The 26,937-nt window shown below is 39.2% G+C and overlaps 1 protein-coding gene across 4 annotated transcripts in view; it reads left to right on the top strand.

The window, feature by feature from the left end:
• Positions 1-14,094: 14,094 nt before the first annotated feature.
• Positions 14,095-26,937, top strand: part of NRDC (nardilysin convertase) — a 103,542-nt gene continuing 90,699 nt past the window's right edge. For 2 of the 4 annotated variants that reach the window (XM_030324174.1, XM_030324173.1), the window contains exon 1: positions 14,097-14,607. In XM_030324174.1, coding sequence (XP_030180034.1) covers positions 14,264-14,607 — 344 coding nt within the window. In that variant the 5' untranslated portion in view covers positions 14,097-14,263. Of the gene's footprint in view, positions 14,608-26,937 lie in introns of all 4 variants that reach the window. The other 2 variants (XR_003970703.1, XM_030324175.1) reach the window with 2 other exon arrangements.

Here is a 26,937-nt window from a genome sequence, read left to right as displayed (position 1 = left end):
CATTCCAGAATCAATTCGTGAATTTGGTAAAGAAGGTATCAGGATCCGTATACTTGTCAACAGTTCTTAAGCACATACTTTGGGCCAGGCTCTGTCATAAGTGCTCTTCAAGAATTATGGCATTTACTTAGGGGCGCCTGGGTGGCTCAGTCGGTTAAGCGCCCGACTTCAGCTCAGGTCACGATCTCGCGGTCCGTGAGTTCGAGCCCCGCGTCGGGCTCTGGGCTGATGGCTCAGAGCCTGGAGCCTGCTTCCGATTCTGTCTCCCTCTCTCTCTGCTCCTCCCCCGTTCATGCTCTTTCTCTCTGTCTCAAAAATAAATAAACGTTAAAAAAAAAGTTTAAAAAAAAAGAATTATGGCATTTACTTAGAGAAAGACAAAAATCATATGACTTCACTCATGAGGACTTTAAGAGACAAAATAGATGAACATAAGGGAAGGGAAATAAAAATAATATAAAAACAGGCAGGGGGACAAAACAGAAGAAACGCATAAATACGGAGGACAAACTGAGGGTTACAGGAGGGATTGTGAGAGGGGGGGATGGGATAAATGGGTAAGGGGCACTAAGGAATCCACTCCTGAAATCATTGTTGCACAATAGGCTAACTAATTTGGATGTAAATTTAAAAAAATAAAAAATTTAAAATAAATAAAAATTAAAAGAAAAAAAGAAAAAAAAAGAATTATGGCATTTAATTCTCACAGCAACTCTATGAATATTTTATAAATCAGAAAACCTAGATAAAGATAATTTACCAGAGTTCAGGATTTGTCCACGATCATACAAGTGTCAGAGTCAGGAGTTGATCCAGTCTCTTCTAAGCTTTCCTTTCTTTCACAACTGTCTACTTATACACTAATGCGTACATCTATCACACATATTTTTCTTTCCCTTTACAACATATGTGAACAAGATAGTCTTATTTAATCTGCTACTGGAGGGATTTGTATTTATCTTCCATAAGAATTTACATTTGCAAGGCAGTTCATAAAAAGTAGATGATCCATAGGAACAGATTGATTTTTAAGTCACAGGCATTAAATTAGAGCATTAGGCCCTGGGAGGAGCTATTCTTGGTGACGAAATGATATAATGGAAAAGCTCTGATCTTTGCAAAGGACTGGTTTGAATTCCTACTCTGCCACTTACTAGCTGTGTATACTTGACCAAGTTACTTAATGCCACTGGCCTCAATTCCTTTATTTATTAAATTAAGAAGCAGTGAACTCAAAGAATATTAATTTTTGTAAATCAAACTCCAGCTCATTTTTCATAAAAACTAATTTCTGTAAATTAATAATGTATTAGTAAACAAAGTATCCTGTTAGAATCTGATGATTGATTTCAGTAGATGCAAGAAATGCTCATATCATGAGTTAAGATGCTAAAGTGCTCAGGGAATTTTAGGGAAGTGAAACTTTGAAGAATATACACATGACAAGCAGAATAGTGGCCCCCAAGATGTCCATGTTTTAATCTCTGGAATCTGTGAATATGTTGGGATACATAGCGGAGGAATTAAGGTTACTGAAGGTATTAAGGTTGTTAATCAACTGACCCTAAAATAGGGTGATTATCTTGGAGTATCTGGGTAGATCCAACTTAATCACAAGGGTTTTTATAAGTGGGAGAGAGAGGAGAAGATGTAATTATAAGCAAGAGCAAAAAGAGATGCACCATTGCTTGCTTTGAAGATGGAGAAAGGGTGACATGAGCCAAAGAACATGACCAGAAGTTGGAGGGGCAAGGAAATGGATTCTCTTCTAGTGTCTTTAGAAGGAATAAAACCCTGCTGACTCCGTAATTTTAGCCTAGTGAGACCTTGGTTAGACTTCTACCTTACAGAATTGTAAGCTAATGTATTTGTGTTGTGTAAGCCACTAAATTTATAACTTGTTACAGCGGCAATTGAAAATTAATACAATACCTATGACCATCAGCGTGTCCAGACTTGTTACCTGTTTCTTATGGTAAAAGCTCTAGACTTGGAATCTGAAGACCAAGGTTGGCATCCCATTTCTGCTATTAAATGACTTTGTGACTTCCAGGAAATCAGTTTTTGTCTGAGCATGTTTATCATGTGGCGGCACCTACCTCACAGAGTTATGCAGAAAAAATGAGATAATGGGGGCGCCTGGGTGGCACACTCGGTTAAGCGTCCGACTTCAGCCAGGTCACGATCTCACGGTCCGTGAGTTCGAGCCCCGCGTCAGGCTCTGGGCTGATGGCTCAGAGCCTGGAGCCTGTTTCCGATTCTGTGTCTCCCTCTCTCTCTGCCCCTCCCCCGTTCATGCTCTGTCTCTCTCTGTCCCAAAAATAAATAAACGTTGAAAAAAAAAATTTAAAAAAAATGAGATAATGGATGTGTAGGTGCTGCATAAAATGTAAAGTATTCTATACATGTGAGGAATTACTATTTACAGTACCTGATACATAGTGAGGATGCAAGAAATATTCACTAAATGAGATCAATTATCCTTTGACAGTCCTTGGAATGTGGAAATGTGATTTTAAAACATATGCTAGGTACCATAACTATAGACTTGCCAAATCACTATGCTGTCCACCTGATACTAATGTGATGTTATGTGTCAACTATACTTCAATAAAAAACAAAACAACAACAAACATATGCTATGTACCCTGGGAAGAAACAGAGATCATATATGGTGTCTGCTCCTAAGTTGATTGCAACTTAGAATTATGAAGATGACATATTCAAGAAAAGGCTTAAACAAGAACTCAAAAATTATGTATGATAATAGTACAAGAGAAGTAATAAAGTCATATATGATTAAGTGCCAAGGAAGTAATGCAACAAATAAGTATCCGGAGATCTGGTATCGAACGGATGATGAGTGTAGTCTGGAAGAGTTAAAGAAGGCTTCCAGGAGGAGGTAGGTTTCTATCAGGATCTTGGAGGATGTGGTTCGGTGGAGGACAATTGCCATTATTAAGCCCACAAAAAACCGTTTTCTATCCACCATTCCAGGAATCACGTTTTCCATTTAAGACATTGGCATTGACATTTTACATTTAAGACATAGGGTATTCTTTTGGACTCCCTTACTAATATTTTTTCTTTTTATTTAAAAATATTTCAAACTTACAGGAAGGTTATAAGAACAGTACAAAAATATTTTTTAAATTTCTAAACCCTTGAGAATAAGTTGCCCATATGATTCTTCATCATCCATAAATTATCAAAATCAGGCAATATAATATTGATGCATTACTGTCATCTAATCCACAGACTCCACTCAAGTTTAGCCAATTGCCCCAATAATAGGCTTTTGGTAATGCATTTAATTATCACACCTCATTAGTCTTTAATCAAAATAGTTCCATAGTTTTTCTTTGATTTTCATGCTTGCTACTTTAAAAGACTATACGTGAGGTTTTTTTTTAATTTTTAAAAATATTTTTATTTATTTTTGAAGGAGAGAGAGAGAGAGAGACAGAGAGACAGAGACAGACAGAGACAGAGTGGGGGAAGAGGAGAGAGAGGGAGACACAGAATTCAAAGCAGGATCCTTGCTCTGAGCTGTCAGCACGGACCCCAAAGCAGGGCTCAAACTCACAAACTGTGAGATCATGACCTGAGTCAAAGTCTGACGCTTGACTGACTGAGCCACCCAGGTGCCCCTATAGGTGAGTTATTTTATAGAATGTTCCTCAGTTTGGGTTAGGTTAATGTTTCCTCTTGATTAGATTCAGGTTACACGTTTTTAGGAAGAATAGCACAGAGTGATGATTTTTTTTCCTCATTGCATACCATCAGATAGTAACAATTTCAATTTTCCTATTACTGATGCTAAGTGTTCACAGATTAAGTGATATTTGCCAGATTTTTTTCATAGTAAAATTGTCCTTTTCTTCTTCTTTTTTTTTTTTCAATGTTTATTTATTTTTGGGACAGAGAGAGACAGAGCATGAACGGGGAAGGGGCAGAGAGAGAGGGAGACACAGAATCGGAAACAGGCTCCAGGCTCCGAGCCATCAGCCCAGAGCCTGACGCGGGGCTCGAACTCACGGACCGCGAGATCGTGACCTGGCTGAAGTCGGACGCTTAACCGACTGCGCCACCCAGGCGCCCCTCTTCTTCTTAATAAGTATTTTGTAGGGAGGTACTTTGAGGTTACATAAATATCCCATACCTCATCAAATTTTGGCTTAGCATACATAAATGTTTCTTGCTTTAATTATTACTAGTATGGTTGCCAGATGATAATTTTTTAATTCCATCATCCCTTTTACATTCACTGTTGGCTTTCCATTTTAACAACAACTTTCTTCTATGCCTTTTGGTTTATTTGTATCAGTTTAGATGCATGGATTCCTATTTTATACAATAATCTGTTGCTATTGTTATTTATTTTGATTCTCAAATTGTCCCATTCTGGTCCTGTGGGAGCCCCTTCAAGCTGTTCTCTGTGTCCTTTTGGTATGTTCTCATCATTCTTTGAATACTTCCTTACTTTCCAGCATATGAGATGTTGCAGGTTCATCTTGTACCTTCCCTACCCTGGCCTTGGAATCAGCTATTGCTCCAAGAAGCCCCAGTTCCTTTTAGTGGAGAACAGCATTTAGAAATCAAGATGGAGATATTAGCATCAAGATGGAGGTATGCTTATTGCTGTTGGGATGTCACTACTCCCAGTCAATGAACATGGCTTGAAAATATACGTTATGTATATATATATCCTCACATATGCATCTACGCACAGCTATATTTACTTCCATATCTAACTATTGAAAATCTTGAGTTCACACTGTTACCTGTAATTCCAGTCCAACACCACAGAGTTTACTCTAATTTCTGCTTTTCCATATTTGTAACTCCCTTCTCCCATCTCTCTTCAGTGAGGAAACAAACTCCCATTATCTTTAATATATTTATTTATTTGATTAATCACCTCTGTATGTAACCAATCTCCTTTGTGCCACTGCTGCCATCACCCCTCACCCTCCTTCCTCTGCTTGGACTCTGACATCCTGCACCATCAGCCCACATATTCACCCTTCTCACATTGCTCATGTTCCAATACTTCTCATCAAACTACTCTTCCACACCCTGGGTGTAGGGCCTGCTTTGTTTAACCCCGCCTAAGCAAATGCCTTTTAGATATAATCGTTCAGAAAGGAAGGAAGGAAGGCTGATGGAAAGCCAGATACCTTCTTAATGATAGTTATGAACTGTCCTTTCAGGATATTTAAGTTACAACATTTGTTATTTTGCATATTACATTTAAAAACTGAACTGGGGGTTGACCAGGGAATATCAGGGGATATCAATAACCAAATTAATGAATTAGAAGTCTGTTTATTCTAGGTATTTGACAGGCAGCATGTAAGGGACAAATAAATAATATCTTTGGAATTTTGGTAATACTACTTTCCTGTTGTGTGATTTTGTGCAGGTTATTTAAACTCCCGAATCTCAGTTTCTTGATCTGTGAACTGGTGAATAGCAGACTTAGGTTGTTGTGAGGACTGAATGAATTAATGTAAATAAAATGCTTTGCCCAAAGTATTGTTACTCAGGAAGTGAACACTACCAACAGGGCTTGGCTTCAAGATGTGTAAAATTTAGGGACGTCTGGGTGATTCAGTCCGTTAAGCGTCTGACTCTTGATTTCGGCCCAGGTCATGATCTCATGGTTGTGGAACCCAGCCCCACAGTGGGCTCCATGCTCTGCTTGGGATTCTCTCTCTCCCTCTTTCTCTGCTCTAACACCATTCACTTGCACACACATGTACACTCTCTCTCAAAATAAACTTTTTAAAAAAGATGTGTGAAATTTAAACAAAAAAAGCAAATATCTTATGTACTGATTCCCATGGAAGCAGGACCCATCACTACCTATCCCCTCATTTCCAGCAATGACTTTATTTTTTTTTTTTTCAACATTTATTTATTTTTTGGGACAGAGAGAGACAGAGCATGAACGGGGGAGGGGCAGAGAGAGGGAGACACAGAATCGGAAACATGCTCCAGGCTCTGAGCCATCAGCCCAGAGCCCGACGCGGGGCTCGAACTCGCGGACCGCGAGATCGTGACCTGGCTGAAGTCGGACGCTTAACCGACTGCGCCACCCAGGCGCCCCTCCAGCAATGACTTTAAATGACATTTCAAAAAGAAAGTGGGGGGATTTATTTATTTAGAAAGTGATGGCTTTTAATTTTCTACCCCTTCTTTCCTCCTAACAACATTTAAAATCTTTGCTGCTTCTGTACCTATCTGTGACTCTCTCTCTGTGACCAATGAAAAAGGTGTTCCTTTCTAATTTAAGGCTAATCCTTCTCTTCTGCCTCCCTAGGGACCTTGTAACTTCAATGGTCCCCTCTTTTTCCTGTATCATGTATTCATTAGTTCAACAAATATTTATTGAATACCCACTATGTGCCTGACACTATTTTTGATGCTGGGGATATGGTACAGAACAAGACAAAGTAATAACTCTCCAATGGACCTTATAAAATAGAATTTATAGGCAAATAACATGATTTCAGATAATGAGGACTATTTTAGGTAGAATGGTGAGAGAAGGCCTCTTTTAAGAGGTCACATTTGAGCTGACATATGACTAGCAAAAAGGAGCCAATGATGCAAAATCTAAAGGAAGAACAGTCCAGGCATGGAGCAGATGTAATGGCCCTAAGGCAAAAACTACTCTAGTGTGTTGAGAGAAATTAAGAAAACCAGTGTGAATGGAGCAAAGGGCAGAATAGTAGATGAGATTGTAAACATAGAGGAAGGATAGAAATCATAAGTAGGCCTTATAGGCTATGGCAAGCAGCTAGACTTTATTCAAAGTGCAAAGAGAAGCCACTGGTGGGTTTTACAAAGGGAAATAATATGATCTGATTTCTGATTTATATATTTTAAGTATCATTTTGTGCCTTCACATTCCCCCTTCCAGGCAGTCTCAAAATCTCTATCTTTAGATCAGAGATGAGAGTACTTAGCTGGATTTGTGATAGAATAACCTTTCATTTGACATAAAGGCTTTTTTTTAGAGTTTGAATTCTGAATTCTTCCTAGAACTGTGTTAATAGTATAGGAAAACATTGTTTTTAAAGATTTTATTATTTTTTAAGTAATCTCTACACCCAATGTGGGGCTTAAACTTACAACCCTGAGATCGAGAATCACATGCTGTACTGACTGAGCCTGGCAGGTGCCCCCCAAAAATGATTTTTATGGTCACATAAATTCCTTCATATATTGTACATACATTTGGTCTCCTAAGAGAAGACTATATAAGAACAAGCCTACTTCTTGACCTAGATACAAAGCTGCCAAATATGGAGAACAATCAGTGGGCAGTACCCTTAATAACTAGAGCTCCAAAGGTGTAATTGCTTAGAGTGTGGGCCCAGGACAAAATTTTAAAGTAAATAATATTTCTCTTGTTACCTACCTCCTCTTCCTGTGCCTTTCTCCCCACCCTAAGCAAACTCTTCACCCACCCCAGGTTCATGGTTATCTCAAATTTCCCAGTGTTTCAAAAACAGGGAAATAAGACAGATCTATATGCAAAATGGTGGTAGTTTTTCATTCCTTTCAAGGTTATTATTGGCATTTAAAAGGAGTTCTAAAGAGAATAATGAGTCACTAATGGGGGAATTTTAGACATAAGGCAAAATAGATATTTTTGGGCTTGAGACTTTAATGGACTACCAGCAACACTACCAATCTATTCAACCTAGAATTAATATTTCATACTTCTGATCTATCATGACTCTCAAATATAAATACAGGAATGGGGTTAATAAAATTATTTACCTTTGAATTTTTAGGAGTAGGGCTCAGATTTATCCCTCAGGGATGTAGACAGCCATTGCATTGACTAAAATAACTTTGAGAGGCAAGCACCAAATATACAAATGAGATGCTTTTAATTTTCATGATTTCTGACCTCTCATCAGAAAAATAGGGAGAGAAGAGTCATCAAACCTAATGGGAGGGAAATCCTTGAGGTAAAAACGGGAAGAAGTATAGGCTGGCTGAAGACAGAAGAAAACATCTAAATACTCTGAGAAGGCCTGTGTAAATGAGGCTAAAAATTATGATCTGTACACTTCAACTTTCTTTTTCTTCCTTTCTCCTTTCCTTTCTTCCTTGTTTCCTTCCTTCCTTCCTTTTTGAAAAACTGTTTACTTATTTATTTTGACAGAGAGAGAGAGAGCCCGTGCACATGCGAGCAGGACAGGGGCAGAGAAGGACAGGGCCACAGTCAGCACAGAGCCCGACCCAGGCTTGATCTCATAAACTGCGAGATCATGATCTGAGCCAAAATCAAGAGTCAGACGCTTAACCGACTGATTCACCCAGGCATCCCTCTTTCCTTTTTTCTTTTTAAATATTTTATTTTTAAGTAATCTCTATACCCAACATGGGGCTTGAACCCACAGCTCTGAGATAAAGAGTTGGCATGCCCCACTGACTGAGCAATTTGGGTGCCCCTGTGCACTTCACCTTTCTTTCTTTCTTTTTTTGTACAGGAAAAATAATGTAATTATTTTTACTCATATTCTTTAATAAATCTTCAACTTTCTTGAGGATCTCAAGCTTTTAAAAAACATTTCTAATGTCTCAATTTCCTATAAAATGATAATAGCTTAACTTACCAGTTTTCTCTAAGGAATATTTTACAATAATTATGAATATTCAAATCTTCAATTCAAATGAAGAATCGCAAATTTCTAAACTACAGTTGACCCTCAAACAACATGGTTTGAATTATATGGGTTCACTTATGCAGAGTTTTTGGATAACTACAGTATACTGTAAATAGATTTTCTATACTGTAAATGTATTTTCTCTGATTTTCTTAACAACTTTTTTCTTGGGCTTACTTTATTGTAAGAATATAATTTGTAATACATGTATCATACAAAATATGTGTTAATTGACTGTTTTTATTATTGGTAAGCCTCCTGGTCAGTAACAGTAGGCCATCAGTAGTTTTGGGGGGGTCAAAAGTTATATACAAATTTTTGATTGTACAGGGAGGGAGGGTTTGGTGTCCCTAACCTCTGCGTGTTCAAGGGTTAGCTGTATTTTATTATTATTACTATTTTTAAGTTTATTTATTTTAAGAGAGAAAGAGAGAGAGTGAGTAGGAGAGGGACAGAGAGAGAGGGTGAGAGAATCCCAAGCAGGCTTAGTGCTGTCAGTACAGAGCCCCGCATGGGGCTCGATCTCGCAAACTATGAGATTATGACCTGAGCCAAAACCAAGAGTCTGATGCTTAACAGTTTAATCGACAGAGCCACCCAGGTGCCCCAGGTTAGCTGTATTTTAAATGGGAAAACCAATCTTCTGGTTTGGAGGTCCTGGCTGTGTCATAGGTTGCTTATGAACTTTACCTCTCTGGGTAGGTATTTCTCTTTATATCTGAAGAGGCCAGATTAAAGTATTTCTGTGATACTCTACTAGTTATCATCTTTTATACATCTAATCTGACACTTTGCAATTTGCTATAGGGTCAGAATGGTATTGAGCCAAGCATCAAAGAGGTATTTTTCTGGAAATATTACATTCTTCTGGTCTTCCTTCTTACCAGGTAGTTCCTTCTGTCACTTTTGGGAATTCTTCATCTGCTAAAAGCTCCTCAAAGCTTGGTTCTTTGGCCCTTTTTTCTTTTCATTTTGCAATCTCAGTGTGGGTGATCTCATTCAATAGAATTTGGTTACCACCTATATAAGCTGATAAACTTCAAATTGGCATCTCCAGTTAAAGCCTCTTTTCTGAGCTCTAGACTTAATCTTTCTTTCTTTTGCATGACACACAAATGACTCAAACATAATATATCCAAAACTGAGCTTATGCTTTTCACCTTCAAACCTGTTCCTCTTTCAGAATTGTTCACTGAGGTATGGCACTATTACCTACCTTGGGCTCTCTAAACAATAGAAACAGAAAGGAGACCACAGGGAGTTTTAGGCAAGGCTTTACTCTGGCTTATGCTTGGACAGAAGGGAGACAGCACAAAGGAAAGAATCCTCATTCAGGTTGACTCCATGAGGAGAGGTCAGGGAGAGTTATTTTAAAGAGACTTAGATGGGAAAAAGGTGATGTCTAAGTGTGTAGACGCTAGGATTTGTTAGCACCTGTACATTTAAAGGTCATGGTTCTTCATGTGTCCCATGTCTAATTGATGTGTTAAATCTCCATCACCAGCACAATTTTTAGTATTATACTGAGAGAAAATACCGGTGAAAGTTCAGCACTGGAGTCCATCTTGGCACAGACTGGTTTGGTCTGGTCTTCATCAGTCTCTGTAGTAAGCATCCTCTTTTTGTAAGCATACTCCCTCTGCTTTCCTGCAAGATATGCTACTTAAGAGACATAGAGTTTTAGCTCCCCCCCCCCCCCGCTCCCCGCCTTATGGAGGAAGCCAAAGAACACTAGATTTTGCAGTCAAGATAGAGGGGACCCAAGTCCAGTTCCTGGTCTATTTCATACTCATCCAGAAAGTAAGACACCAGGGAGTTATACTTGACACTTCTTCCACATCAAGAAGTTCCCAAACCAGTCAATTCCACCTCCTAAATATATGACATATATGTATACATCTCTCCATCTCCACCATCACTCCTCAAATCCAAATTATCATTTTCTAGTGCCTATATATTTTAATACCCTCCTAAGTGATTCCCTCTCTTCTTACTTTAGTCTTGTCCTCACCTCCACAATCCAAACTATTTTCCACACATCAACCAGAGTGATCTACCTGGAAAACACTTGTGATCTTGTCTTCCTGTTTCATTTGTTCAACCATTATTTAGTGGGTATTTATACATACATATTTAAGTAATCTCTACATCCAATGTGGGGCTCAGACTCATGAACTCAAGATCAAGAGTCATATACTCTACCAAATGAGCCACCCAGGTGCCCCTAGGGAGTACCTTTAATGTGGCAGACATTATTCTAGAAGCTAGGAATCCAGTGATACACAAAATAGATACTGCAGGGGCGCCTGGGTGGCTCAGTCGGTTGGGCGTCCTGACTTTGGCTCAGGTCATGATCTCGTGGTCCCTGAGTTCGAGCCCCACGTCAGGCTCTGTGCTGACGGCTCAGACCTGGAGTCTGTTTCAGATTCTGTGTCTCCCTCTCTCTCTGACCCTCCCCCGTTCATGCTCTGTCTCTCTCTGTCTCAAAAATAAATAAAAATGTTAAAAAAATAGATAATGCAATTATTTCTTTTTATTCTTATAGGTTCTGTATTATTTTGGCCACTGACTCACTTCCCCTTTGCTCTTTGATTATGACACGTTGGTCATATTGACTTGCTTTCTCAGAGCTTTTAAACAAGTCTATTCCTATAAATTTCTACACTAATTCCTATACATGTTTCAAATTTAAGTTTAAATGTCTATTGTTTAGAGAAACTCTGACTATTCTAGGTCTCTCTGCATTTTTCCTTTTAGAGCTATTCACAATGATAAATTTAAAAATTTCTGTGCTTATTTATTAGGTACTTACCCAAAGGATGCAAAAATACAGACTTAATGGGGTACATGCACCCCAATGTTTATAGCAGCATTATCAACAATAGCCAAGCGATGGCGAGAGCCCAAATGCCCATTGACTGACGAATGGATAAAAAAGACGTGGTTTATATATACAATGGAATATTACTCAGCTATCAAAAAAAAAGAATCTTGCCATTGCAATGACGTGGATGGAGCTAGAATGTATTATGCTAAGGGAAATAAGTCAATCAGAGAAAGACAAATATCTTATGATTTTACTCATATGTGGAATTTAAGAAACGAAACAGTTGAACATATGGGAAGACGGTGGGGGTGGGGGGAATAGAAGAAAAGGAAACAAACCACAAGAGGTTCTTAATGATAAGAATAAATTGAGGATTGGTGGAGGGAGGTGAGTGGGAGATGGGCTAGCTGGATGATGGGTATTAAGAAGGATACTTGTGATGAGCGCTGGGTATTGTAAGTGATGAATCACTGAATCTACTTCTGAAACCAATATTGCACTGTATATTAACTGACTAGAATATAAATTAAAAAAAAAAAAGAAAAAATTTGTGTGCCTGTTAATGTCTCTCCACTAGTTCTCTTGTAATTCCCAGTATCTTTATTCCCAGTACCTGGCATATATTAGGAGCTCAGTTTGTTGGTTGAATGAATAAATGTATGCCTTGATATTTATTTATATAAATAAACACACACCATATCTCTTACCGTATCTCTACAGTCGGGTCAACTATAAGATTTAGAGGGCTCTTTCTAAAGGGAAAAAACTAACGGGTCACACTTTATTATTATTTTTAAGATTTTATTTTTTAATCTCTACACCCAACACGGGACTTGAACTCACACCCCCAAGATCAATGCTCCACTGACTGAACCAGCTGGGCACCCCCAGGTCGCACTTTAGATATGGCCTCTCTTTGTTCCCAGCTATAAAATTCTAATTACTGGCTGAATCTGAAGATTCCTTATTTATGATGTTATTGCTTTGGTAAGTAAAACAAACAAAACACCTTCAAAATAGACATGTCACTTCAGGTATTTATTCAACAACAAACATTACTGACTGCTTCACAGCGTACTGACTGGGAAGCTAAGCTGGGGGCTGGATATACAAGAAAAACCATTTCCTTGAAGGAGGGAAGTCCAGAGGAGTTCTTAGCTTAAAAACTGATAGATGATCATCCTGAAAAGATGTATGAAAATAAACTGGAATATTGAACAATATTTTTTCAATTTTATCTCATCTGCTGCCCTAGTTCAGGTTTTCATCATCTCCTGCCTGAATCATTGCACTTACCCTTCCCAACTCCTTATTCGCCTACCCTGCATTATTTGTTGTCAGAGCATTCATTGTTTTAAAAATATATCACTGATTTTATTCTCTGTCCCCCCACCCCCCATTATCATAAGCATGCAAACCCCAGGGGCATCTGGCTGCCTTAGTTGGGAGAGTATGCCACTCCTGATTTCAGAGTATTGAATTGGAGCCCCACCTTACAGGTAGAGTTTACTTAAAAAAAAAAAAAAAAAAAAAAAAAAAAAAAAAAAAAAAAGCAAGCCTGATAAAGACAAGGATTTTTGTTTGTTCCTGATTGCATTCCCTGTGTCTGGAACTCAGGCGGCCTAGAAACACTTAAATACCTTTAACAGCCATTAAATGAATCCCTCCCTCTGCTTGGTCTTTCTCCATTCATTATACATATTTATTCCCTTTACGTGTGAGGATCTTTGACTCACGGTGTCAGTATCCTGTACTTCATTAACATGGCAGTTGCTTTTCATTTTCCAAGTATGTCTGTTTCAGTTACAGTTTAGATGATGGCCCACCAAAGACCATTACAAGCAGAAAAAACTTTGGAAAAGGTACTTCAGGGTAGTAGCCAGGGAAGCTGTGGCTACTTAAAGTTAGCTGAACATAATGCTGTGGACTCTAGGCTGTGGGGTAGCTAATGTTTTCGCATGGAAGAATGAGCACACTGATCTTTCAAGCGCTTTCTTAGGCTCTGAGGGCAAATAGCACCAAGGTTTGCCTGGAGATAAGGTGAAAAACCTTAACGGCTATCTGGCATTCAGTTTAGCTTAGCTCTCTCGCAGCTCCCATCCGGCGGCGAAAAATACTTCCGGCGTTCCGCTTTTTATATGCTGAGTCACAGCCTATGGCTACGCGCCGGCTGTGAAGGGCAGAATACACAAAATATAATCGGAGAAAAAAAAACTTGGGAATTCATTTTCTCCACTCGCTTCTCGGTTTTCTCATTAGGGGAATATTTTTCTCAAGGCCGCGGAACATTACTCAGCCTTCCTCAAACCTACACCCCGGAAACGTCATAAACGCGGCGCAAGCACTTTCTTCCCGTCGTCCTCCACGCCACTCTCTCCGCCTCTACTTCCTCGCCCCGCCCACCCTAGGTTTCTAGGTGCTCTAAAAATCCGGCCCGGTCGCTTTGGTTCTTTTTATTCCCTGTTCCCATTGGTTGTTTGCATGCGCGTGACCTCTCTTCTTGCCTACTGATTGGCTAGAATCAGTAACGTCATCGGCGACCGCGAGGGCGGGGGCTTGAGGGAAGTTGGTGTGAGGCAGACCGGATTGGGGGAGGGGTTCAGGCCTGTCCTCCCCAGCGGCTGCGGCAGCACCAGCGCCGGCCGCCGCCGCCTCTGGAACGCGGAGGAGGAGGAGCGGCTGGAGGAGTAGGAGGAGGAGGTGGGCCCAGGCGAGCGGGATGCCCATCGCTCTAGCTTGGTGGTGAATGCTGAGGAGAGTCACGGTTGCTGCAGTCTGTGCCACCGGGAGGAAGTTGTGGTTTGAGGCCGGTGGGGAGTCCGCGGCGCTGTGGAGAATTCGAGCGCGGGGTCGGTGCGAAGACTCGGCTGCTGCCAGACCCTTTCCTACTCTGACCATGCCTGGAAGGAACAAGGCGAAGTCTACCTGCAGCTGTCCTGACCTGCAGTCCAACGGACAGGATTTGGGAGAGAGCGGCCGTGTTGCCCGTCTAGGAGCTGATGAATCTGAGGAAGAGGGACGAAGGGGGTCTGTTAGTAATGCCGGAGACCCTGAGATCGTCAAGTCTCCCAGCGACCCCAAGCAGTACCGGTGAGGAGGAGGCTTGGACCCGGGAGGAAAGCTGGGTGGGGGCTTCTCTGTTTCTGTCTCCCGAAAGAGCAACAGGGGCACATTTCCCATCACAGGTGCTTCCTTGGGTGGAGGGCAATTAGGGGCTTCCATGTGGTGTCAGCCGGACAAGTGGGAAATCTTGAGTTTCACGAGGAATCAGGATGTCAGAATGGGAAGGGCTCTTGGAGTAATTTTGACATTCGCTAAGAATGGTGGGTTCTCTGAGGAAGGCATGCTGGATGGTGAGGGAGTCTGGTATTAGGTTATGAGGAAAGGTTGAAGGAGTTGGGAATTTTAATTTTGGAAAAGATATTTAAGGGGCATATTATCACTGGCCACAAATAAATAGGTGCCCTTGGTTGAAAGGGGTAAAACTAATGGGTGGAAGTTATTAGAGGGTAGTGTGGCTTCAGTAAAAAACTTGGGCGTCATAGTTGGCCTACGATGAAGTGGCTTGTTTCTATGGGTTGTTCTTCATTACTAAAATCTTTGGGTGGCCTCTTCCAAAGTGTATTAGAGAGGACGTAGGTCTGAGTTGTGTGAGTCATAGAAGTCTTCTGAGGTTTCTTTTAATTCTGAAATTGTCTGCTTTTTGTTTTATGCCGGAATCCTCTAAACATGTACCTGAATATTTCTTTCAGAGGTAGCTTATTTCATAGAATGTTGTGACTATGATGTATTTTAAAGAGAGATCATATTGTCCAACAACTTCATTTTCCAGGTTGAGGAAATTGAGATCCAGAGAGTTGGCTTCTTACTTAGAATTACACTGTTAACTACAACTGATATAAAAACCGTGTCCATTTGACACCAAATCCAGTGCACCATTTACTGATTTTTATAGAGTTCTTGCTCCTATTGAGTTGAAAGGTGAAGGATTCTAGGTCCCAATTTGTTAGAAACCTCTACAGTGTTAGAACAGGAAAGAACCTTGGAGGTAATCTTTTCCACTCCCCATCACTCCCATTGGACAGATGACTGAAACAGGTGATTTAGCTTCTAGTTTAAGACTGGCCGAATTTCTCCTTTAGCTTCAAGTCTAGAGATTAACAGTACACAATTCTTTGTACTATTTTTTCCAGGCTGCAGGGTCAAGAGATCTTTATGGATGGGCTAAATCTTTTTCTCATCAAAGATGTGTTTGCATTAGTAATATGTGAATGAGCAAATTGAACCTTGATTAAAGGTGCTTAGTTTTCTAGATTAAATGTTCAGTAATACCTTCAGTTTTTTTAGCCTACGTAAATTACTATTAACAGCTAATGTTTAAAGAATATACACCATGTGTCAAATACTGTTCTAACTGCTTTAGATATGTTATTTCATTTAATGACCTATTTTGGCAAATTTATTTGACAAATACTAAAGTCTTGTGTGCCACGCACTGCGCTATCTTAAATCTTTTCTAAAACTTGATTGGATATAACTTAATTTTATTCTCAGTGCTGGGCATACAAAAATGAGTAAGACAGCCTTTGTGTTCAGGGAGCTTCCAATGTAGAAGAGGGACACACACGTGTTAAAAAAAAAAAAAAAGTTAGGGGCACCTGGGTGGCTCAGTTGGTTAAGCGGCCGATTTTGGCTTAGGTCATGATTTCGTGGTCCATGAGTTCGAGCCCCTCATCGGGCTCTGTGCTGACAGCTCAGAGCCTGGAGCCTGCTTCGGATTTTGTGTACTCCCCTCTATCTGCCCCCCCCCACTCGTGCTCTGTCTCGCCCTGTCTCTCAAAAATAAATAAATGTTAAAAAAAAAAAGTTAAAATTAGGGTGCTAAAAATTTATCGAAGCCATAATGGAAGTATATGTTATATATATTAAGGAATAATATAAGGAGTTGTAAACTGCATTTAGGGAGAAAATTAGGAAAGATTTAAAGAAGAGGTAATACTTAAGAAGAATTCTTGAATATATTGTATTTCTATTTCGATGTGGTCCTTTGTCAAATCATGTTTCTTCTTACTGTCTCATTTTTCTTATTTTAAAGTGAATGGGGGTTGATTAGTACAGGTATTTTCCAGTGACTTTCTCCTTTCAAAAGAGCAAGTCCGCTTTTATCTCTAATATACTGAAAGTTTCAATTAGACTTCTAAAGAAAAGATTTTGTTACTTAAAAAAAAAGGTGGAAAACCTCAGTGCTAGATGATCTTTAAAGACTTATCCAGCCTAAAGTGAAATTCTGTGAATTTTTGTAGCCAGAAACAGACATGAAGCATCTGCAGCCCAGAGAGCTGAATTATCCTTCTAGGACCCTCTCAGATGTATTCTTTGTGAAGTTTTTATATGTAGAACCAATCCCTCCTTTAACTGTATTTCAGTAGGATTTTGTACATCGTCTGTTACAGTACATATCCGTCTTATTATATGTCTTTGGAATGTGTGAATAAGCACCAGAGGCAGACCTGATTAAAGGATTATTAGGGTGAAATAATGCCTAGAAAGATTTGCTTACCAACCTGCACTTATTAAGTAAAAGCCTGTGGAATTTTACTTATGTATATGTGTAATTTGTATTTAGCTTTTGTGAAATGTTAAACATACCTACAGGACATCTATTCTGTTTTTTTTGTTTTTTTTTTAGGGATCTGTATAAGTGTTTAGTAAATGTTGATTTCCTTATTTGGAAGAATTAAGGGACTTCAAATTGGGAACTACTGTTTTTTTTTAATGTTAATTTATTTTTGAGAGAGAGACAGAGTGCTAGCAGGGGAGGAGCTGACAGAGGGAGACACAGAATCAGAAGCGGGCTCCAGGCTTTGAACTGTCAGCACAGAGCCCTACTGGGGCTTGAACTAAAATGTTTCTTTTGGAAATAAGATTTAGCACTAAAAAAATTCTCTAGTCCATTAAAAAGAATTCTAATTCTTCTAGACTTTTGGTAGAGTTAGGGAGCAGATACTGAAGCACAAATGCATTAAATGTAAGAGTTGTTAGCATGTGTAAAGTATGGCATTTTTAGTCCTTTGTGTATCTAGTCTTCTGTCACTAGTTATGTGACCTTGGGCACATTAATCTAAGGCAGAGGACCTTTAAGGACACAGAAGAAAACCAGCCCATAAACCACTGAAATTGAAAAGGAACAGTTAGGAAGGAGAAAAACTAGATGATAGTGGGCTTTTTTTTTTTTTTTTTTTTAATGAAGATCAGTGGAAAATGCTTTATGCAAAGAATGATCATTGTTAGATTATTCTGAGAAGTCAGGTACTATAAGAACTGAAAAAAATCTTTTTTTTTTTTTTTTTTTGAAGTTTATTTTGAGAGAGAAAGCATGAGTGGGGAAGGGGCAGAGAGTGAGAATCCCAAGCAGGCTCTGCACTAACAGTCTGGTGGTTCGAACCCATGAAGCAAATTGTGAGATCATGACCTGAGCCGAAGTCGGACACTAATCGACTTGAGTCACCCAGGTGCCCCAGGAACTGAGAACAATCTTGTGGAGACCCAAGAAATTGTTCCTGGTGACAGCTGTTTTAAAGGAATGATAGGGAGGCAGAAGCTAGACTTCATTGAGTCACAAGGTGAGAAATTTTAGATAATGAGATAGACATTTTTAAAGAAGTTTGGTTTTAAAGGGGAGGGGATGAGAGAAAATTTTAGGATAAAGTATTATATGGGGTGAAGGGAGAATTTTTTTCAAGGCGGAAGAGACTTGAGAATGTTTATTGCCTGAGGGAAAAAAAGAATCAGAGAGGGAGAGGTTGAAGATACAGGAGATAATAGAGGGAACAAATCCTTACATAGTAGTGAGGAGACGGGATCAAGAATATCATGAAGCGATTGGTTTAGAGAAGAGGAAACAAATCTCTTCACTGAAAATGGAAGAAGGTGTAATGAGTATGGATGCAGGCAGTTAGGTGCTGAAAGCATTCTTGCTTTATAGACTTTTTTGTTCTGTAAAGTAAGCGTTGAGGTTTACTTAAGTGATTCCTTAAGAGTTGTAGTGGGAAACAGGAATCCTTTAGTGGTGAAGGTTGAAATAGCTAATGAGAATGGGTGAGGTGTATTTGGGAAATACTAAGAGAAGTTGTGGGTTCTTGAGCATGAAAATGACGTAAGTAAACCAGTGTTTTAAGATGAATCTGAAGATCAGATCCATAGGATGTGGCAAGACTGGTTTAGGAGGTAATTATAATTGTGTATTGAATGGTGTTTGAATGGTGTGCACTGATATAAGATACTAGTCTTTCTTTAATTGATGTATACTATTTTTTACTTTTTTTTTCCTCTCTCGTTGTTAACTCAGTTTAGCTAGGCTAAAACCAGTGAGTATGTCTTGTTCACTTAGTGTCCAGCACATAGTAAGTTCACAAATAATATTTGTAGAATGTACAAATGCATGAGTGCTCATATGCTAGGTGTTTCCATGGAACTCATGGGGATATTCTGCCAGAAATTTTTTAGATTAAATTTGTATCCTGGCCATGGGTGTCTGGGTGGCTCAGTCAGTTAAGCCTCCGACCCTTGGTTTCTCCTCAGATCATGTTCTCACAGTTTGTGGGTTAAAGTCCTGTGCTGACATCTCAGAGCCTGGAGGCTGCTTTGGATTCTGTGTCTCCTTCCCTCTCTGTCTGCCTCTCCCCTGCTCATGTGCGTGCTCAGTTGTTCTCTCTCTCTCTCTTTCTAAAGGTAAATAAACTTAAAAAAATTTTTTTTTGTATCCTGGCCAATTTAAAACATAATTAGTTGGTTTTCAGGGAAAATAGTATGAATGGGTAGGTTACAGAAGACAAAATGTAAATTATACAAGTAGTAGTAATATATGTGATATTGTGTATTTAATTCATGTAGAAGCTTGTGGTGTTTGGCACGTAGCACACAGATGTTAGCTATAATGTTCCCAATTACTTTATTATTTTTTAATTTTTTAAAGTTTAGTTATTTTGAGAGAGAGAGAGAGAGCACAAGCAGGGGAGGGAGCTCTGAGCAGAGCATGATGCGGTGCTTGGAGATCACAACCTGAGTCGAAATCAAGAATTGGTCACTTGACTGAGCCATCCAGGCACCCCAATATGTTCCCAATTAAATGATGTTTGCAGCATTGTTTGTAATAGCAAAAATTGGCGACAACTTTAATGCCCATTAGTGACTAAAGATTAAGTTTTTTATATAATGAAAGTCATATATAGCAATAAAAAAGAAATGGAAAGATGTCCTGATATATTGTTGAATGAAAAAGCTAGTTGCAGACCAAAGTAGGTTGTATAATTCTTTTTTTTTTTAATGTTTGTTTATTTTTGAGACAGAGGGAGACAGAGCATGAGTGGGGGAGGGGCAGAGAGAGAGCGAGACACAGAATCTGAAACAGGCTCCAGGCTCTGAGCTGTCAGCAGAGAGCCTGACGGGGGCTCGAACCCACAGACTGTGAGATCATGACTGAGCCGAAGTCAGATGCTTTACCGACTGAGCCACCCAGGCGCCCCTATAATTCTGTTTTTAAAAGGAAAAAATAACGCCTCTCATTATATGTTTACCTAAAATATAGTTCTTTATGTTTAGATTTATATAGAAATGATTAGGAATGATATTCAGTAAGCTTATTTCTCTAGGGAAAGAAAGAAGGAATTTGATTTGGATTATTTACTTTTTAATAATGAAAGAAGATCAGTAAATAAAAGTATTAGGTATTCATTGTAGGAAATTTAAATAACAAAAATTTAAAAATTCTTATAATCATTCCATCCAGCATTAACCACTTGTAACTGCATTTTTATAGTCTTTATTCCTTTGTGCTATGCATTTGTAATTTGTATGTATATTTTTAATTGACATTTAGTTGACATGTAAGTTTCAGGTGTATAACATAGTGAGTTGACAATTCTATGTATTGTGATATGCTCACCATAGTAAGTATAGTTACTGTCACCACACAAAGTTATTATGATATTATGACTGTATTCACTATGCTGTACTTTTATTCCCCGTGACTTATTTATTTTATAACTGGAAGTTGTACCTTTTAATCCCCTTCACCTATTTTACCTATCCCTCCACCACCTCCCCTCTGGTGATCACTAGTAGTTCTCTCCGAGTCTGTTTCCTTTGTTGTTTGTTTTGATTGTCAGATTCCGTATATAAGTGAAATCATATGGTATTTAAATGTGTTTGTCTGTCTGATTTATTTCACCTGTAGGTCCATCCATCTTTTCATGAATGGCAAGATTTCATTCTTTCTCACGACTAATATTCCATCATGTATGTATACCACATCTTTATCCATTCCTCTGTCAGTGGACACTTAGGTTGCTTCCATATCTTGGCTATTGTAAATAATGTTGCAGTAAATACAGGGTGCATATATCTTTTTGAATTAGTGTTTTCATTTTTCTTGGGTAAATACCCAGAAGTGGAATTATTGGATCCTGTGATACTTGTATTTTTAGTTTTTGAGGAACTGCTATACTGTTTTCCATAGTGGTTGCACCAATTTACAGTCTCACTAGTAATGCACAATGGTTCCCTTTTCTCCACATGCTTGCCTTGTTACTCCTTTAGCTATGCTGACTGGTGTGAGGTCATTTCTCATTGTGGTTTTGTGATTAGTAATGTTGAGCATCTTTTTATGTTTCTGTTGGCCATCTGTATGTTTTCTTTGGAAATATGTCTATTCAAGTCTTCTGCCATTTTTTAAAAAAATTCTTATTTATTTTGAGAGAGAGGGAGAGAGTGTGAGGGAGTGCACATGTGTGTGAGCATAGGAGGGGCAGAGAGAGAGAGGGAGAGAGAAAATCCCAAGCAGGCTTTGTGCTGTCAGTGCAGAACCTACATGGGGTTTTGATCTCATGAACTGGGAGATCATGACCTAAGCTGAAATCAAGAGTCAGTCACTTAACCGACTGAAGTCCCAAGGTGCCCATTTTTTTGCCCATTTTAAGTCAAATTATTTGTTTTTTTTGTGTTGAGTCATAGGAGTTCTTCATATATTTTGTATATTAACCCCTTATTGCATATGTTATTTGCAGTTCTTCCAGTGAGGAGGTTGCCTTTTCGTTTGTTGATGGTTTCATTCTCTGTGCAAAAGCTTTTTAGTTTGATATTGTCCCAGTTTATTTTTGCTTTTGTTTTCCCTTATCTGGGCAAACATATCCAGAAAATATTGCTAAGGTTGATGTCTAAGTGATTACTACCTATGTTTTCTTTTAGGAGTTTTATGGTTTCAGGACTTAAATTTAGGTTTTTAAATCCATTTTGAGTTTACTTTTGTGTATGGTGTAAGAAGGTGGTTCGGGCCCATTCATTTCATGTAGCTGTCCAGTTTTTCCTACCACCATTTATTGAAGAGAATTTCTTTTCCTCATTGTATATTTTGCCTTCTTTGTCATAGATTAATTGATCATGTAAGCATGTATTGGTTTATTTCTGGGCTCTCAATTCTTTTACATTGGTCTATGTGTGTATGTTGTGCCAGTACTATACTGTTTTGCTATACATTTAAAAAAAATGGTAGGGGCGCCTGGGTGGCTCAGTCGGTTGAGCGAGCGACTTTGGCTCAGGTTATGATCTCACAGCTTGTGAGTTCGAGCCCCGCATCAGGCTCTGAGCTGTCAGCCCAGAGCCTGGAGCCTGCTTCAAATTCTGTGCCTCCCTCTCTCTCTGCCCCAACCCACTCACATTTTGTCTCTGTCTCTCTCATTAAAAAATTTTTTAAAAATGGTATATATTTAATAATGTCGTGAACATTTTCTTACTGTTTTTCGGTATACATACTTTGTCTACCAACAAAGTCGGTCCATTGTGTAGATATACCATATTTAATCATTACCATTTTATGAGATATTGTCAAATTTTCTTTACCTAAGAAGCTCTTTATTCCCTACAGAGTCCTTTGGAATGAACCCAGTCCTAATGAGTTTGGTAGATATGTAGGGTAACCTCTGGTGATCTTGTCTGTTTCAAAGATGATCTGTAATTGGGAGAGCTGGCAGACAAGACGATTGGTTTATTCTGGGACTTCCACTGTGACATAGGTCTCATAGTCATATTGTTTCCCAGAATGAAGTCAGTCCAACTCACAGGAAACTGAGTATAGTCTATTTCTAGCATTTTGGGGGAGGGGGCATCGGAAGGCTCAATTATATGGTTGGACCAGAATTTAACTGTTTCGCGAGGGTTGGAAGTAGATTGTAATTTGAAAAGTTATTTCATATATATATCACTACCATCAACAGTAATCTTCCTTCTAATAATAATAGCTGGTATTTGTTAAGTGGCTACTATATACTAGGTCCTATTCTAAGGAGTTTACGTAGATTATCTCACTTAAATTTTTTTTTTTTTTTTAGCGTTTTTTTTTATTTTTGAGACAGAGACCGAACATGAATGGGGGAGGGTCAGAGAAAGAGGGAGACACAGAATCTGAAACAGGCTCCAGGCTCTGAGCTGTCAGCACAGAGCCCCACGCGGGGCTCGAACTCACGGATGGCAAGATCATGACCTGAGCTGAAGTCGGACACTTAACCGATTGGGCCACCCAGGTGCCCTGATCTCACTTAATTTTTACGGTAATCCTATTAGGTAATGCTTTTATTACATGATAGCTTAAAATGCTGTTCTGTGAAAACACATTCTGAACAGGTATTGAGCACTTATTAGTGTAAATGGATTGTGTTCTCATTTGGTTCCATCTAAGCATATTTCTTACCATGGGAGATAAGCTCCAAGCCTGTCCATTTTGGTTTCTTTCTAGTTTCATCTTCTGTTGTGCTGTTTTGTACTCTTTCTTGGCACATGCTATACTCTTAGGTCATATTTGCCTTGTGAGTTGAAGTATTGCCTCCTTTGTGAATCTTATGTATGTGTGTAATCTCTGCACCCACTGTGGGGCTCAAACTCATGACCACAAGATCAAGAATCGCATGTTTGACTGACTGAGCCAGCCAGGCGCCCCTTGTGAATCCTTTCTCACTCTTTTAGGTCAGTCTTCCCCTCCCACATGTGAGTTATTTACACTCCTGTGTGCCCCTGTAGCAATTTTTTTTCAAGCTGCTTTAAATTTTTTAAGTTAAATTTATCTTTACCCCTTATTCTGAAATTTTTGTAGGGAGGGACTTGTCTCTTTGAGTCTTTGCATGCCTTTTCTTATGTTACTAATGAGTCACATGTCTGTACCTCTTAAGACCCATCTCTTCATTTGTGCACTAGCCACATCCACTCTTGTTGATGCTGTCCATCAATTCCAGCAGTCGTTCCCCTTCCATTCTGCATTACCAGTTTCTCTCTTTTACTGGATCATTTCCACGAGTATACAGATATGTTGTAATCATTCCTGTCTTCAGAGGAAAGACTTTTTTTTTTTCCACCTCCTCTGTGAGCTATACCTTCCATCTACTCAAGTTTCTGGTTTTCTTTGTAGCAAAGCTTGTTAAAAGAATTGTCTACACTTGAAATTTGCAGTTCACCTATTCTCATTATTTCTTTTTTTTGAGATAATGTCCATTTTAATTTATATATTTTTTCATTTAATGTGTGATTTATAGCTTTCATTGCCATTAATGTGTTCCATACTATCATTTAAAAAATTGAAAAATATTTTTAATGTTTATTATTTTTGAGAGAGAGAGAGAAAGCATGCACGCATGTGGGGAAGGAGCAGAGAAAGCGGGGGTGAGGGGGTGGGAGGGGTGGGGTAGGGTGTTGGACACAGAATCCGAAGCAGGCTCCAGGCTCTGTGCTGACAGCTCAGAGCCCCATGTGGCGCTCAAACTCATGAACCGTGAGATCATGACCTGAGCCGAAGTTGGATGCTTAACCGACTGAGCCACCCAGGCACCCCCCCAAATTATTTATTTATTTATTTATTTTAATGTTTATTTTTGAGAGAGAAGGAGACAGAGCATGAGCAGGGGAGGAGCAGAGAGAGAGAGGGAGACACAGAGTCAGAAGCAGGCTCCAGGCTCTGAGCTCTCGGCACAGAGCCTGACACGGGGCCCAAACTCACGAACTGCAAGATCATGACCTGAGCTAAGTTGGATGCTCAACCAACTGAGCCATCCAGGAGCCCCTATTTAAAATTTTTTTTGAAATGTTTTTTATTTTTGAGAGAGACAGAGTGGGAATGGGGGAGGGGCAGAGAGAGTGAGGGAGACACAGAATCTGAAGTAGGCTCCAGGCTCTGAGCCGTCAGCACAGAGCCTGACGCAGGGTTGGAACTCACAAACTGCTGGATCATGACCTGAGCCAAAGTCGGACACTTAACCGACTGAGCTACCCACGTACTCCCCCCCCCCCCAATTTTTTTTTTTAATTGAGGTATAGTTGACACTCCCATAATTTCTTGAACTCAAGAGTGGTCTTTTGCCACTATTGCTATATCAAAACAGCTGTTTTCAAGATCACCAATATCCTTTACGGTTGAGCCGTTCTCAAGTTCTTATCTTTCTTGGCCTTTCAGTATCATATGACATGGTTAACCATTCTTTCCTTCTTGAAATGCTTTTTTTCAGATGGCTCCCAGGTCAGTCAGCACTGTTCTAGTTCTCTTTCTGCCTCACTTGAAGGTCCTTCTTATCTCCTTGACCTCTAAATTTGGAGTACCGAGGGCTCAGTTCTCAGGCCTCTTCTTTTCCCTGGCTACCTTTGCTCCCTGCGTTATCTCATCTAATTTCATTGGCTTTAAATAGAACCCTGTATAAATAACAATTTTACTCAGGTTCCCAATCCCTATACCCTTTCTCATGGTTATGTTTCTTCATAGCACTTATTACCACTTGATATACTATATATTTACTGGTTTGTGAGAGCAAGAAGTCTGTTTTGTTCACTGCTGAATCCCCAGTGCCTACAGTAGTACCTGTCTCAGCCTTGCTTCCATCTCTGACTCTTTCATCCTTTTCTCCTCTGCTCTGATTGTTATATAAAGATAAGTTTTTCAGTCTTTCTTTTATCATTTGATTTCTTGCTTTGTTTCAGATAAAAAATTTAAAAAAAAAAAATAAAACCATACTGCAGTGCCTGGGGCTGACTTTAGGTCAGTCATGATCTCAGTTTGTGAGTTCTAGCCCCGCGTTGGGGCTCTGTGCTGACAGCTTAGAGCCTGGAGCCTACTTCAGATTCTGTGTCTCCCTCTCTCTCTGCTCCTGCCCCGCTCATTGCTGTCTCTCTCAAAAATAAACATTAAAAAAAAATTTAAAATAAAAGAAATAAAACCATACCAATACAGTTGAAGCTCTTTATAACTGCTTCTCTCATTTCATTCCCTACCCTCTTTTCCCAGTATTAACCATGATCTGAATTGATAAAATTCATTCCTATATATATTGTTATACTTTTATCAAATGTACATTATCTGTAAACAGTATATATTCTTGTTTTGCATGTTTTTAAGACATACAAATAGAAATTGTCATATTAGATGTCTCAGAACCTGACTTTTTTTTTCCTTTGGTTTAGCATTGCTTTTGAGATTTATCAGTGCTAATAAAGTGTAATACTCTAGTTATTAATGGTAAATGCTCTTTGTAATATCTGTAGACTATATCATAATTTGTCTATTTTCCTATTATTGGTCATTTAGTTTATTCCCAGGTTTCTGTTATTTTTTTTTATGATTATGCCACAATTTATCTTTTCTCTGATTGTTGGACATTAATTTGTTTCTAGTGTTCAGTGAACATTTTTTCTTTTTCTCTTTTGAGAGAGGGCACAAATGAGCAAGGACAGAGAGAGAGAGAGTCTTGTGAGGGGCAGAGAGAGAGAGAGAGAGAGAGAGGGAGAATCCCATGAGAGAAAGAAAAGCAGCGTTCACCTGAAGCAGGGCTTGAGCTCACTGGATGTGGAATTCAAACTCTCCAACCGGGAGATAATGACCTGAGCCAAAGTCAGATGGCTTAACTGACTAATGACTAAGCCCCCTAGGTGCCTGTTCAGTGAGCATATTATACATGAATCCTTGGGCACACATTTGAGAGTATATATACCTATAAGGGAAAAAGGTTGTTTTTTTTTTTTTTTTTTTTTTTTTTTTTTAATTTTTGAGAGGGAATGTGAGTCTGGGAGGGGTGGTGGGGGGGGCACAGATAATCTGAAGTGGTCTCCACTCTGACAGCAGCGAGCCGGATATAGGGCTCCAATCCATGAATCGGGAGATCATGGCCTGAGCCGAAGTTGGAAGCTCGATCAAGTGAGCCACCCAGGTGCTCCTCTCTCTCTTTTTTTTTTTTTCCTGAAACAACTTGTTTTTTACTAGATGTTTCCAAAATACTCTTCTAACTGGTTGTACTGTTTTATTTACATTTATGCCAATAGAGCATTAGTGTTCCTGCTTTTATAGAGTTTCCTACCAACTCTTGATATTGTTAGATTTAAAAATTATTGAGGGGC

Source organism: Lynx canadensis, chromosome C1, assembly GCF_007474595.2.
Source record: "Lynx canadensis isolate LIC74 chromosome C1, mLynCan4.pri.v2, whole genome shotgun sequence".
NCBI classification, from domain to species: Eukaryota; Metazoa; Chordata; class Mammalia; order Carnivora; family Felidae; genus Lynx; species Lynx canadensis.
Note: the sequence above shows the minus strand (reverse complement) of the source record. Positions and strands in the feature narration are given on the sequence as shown.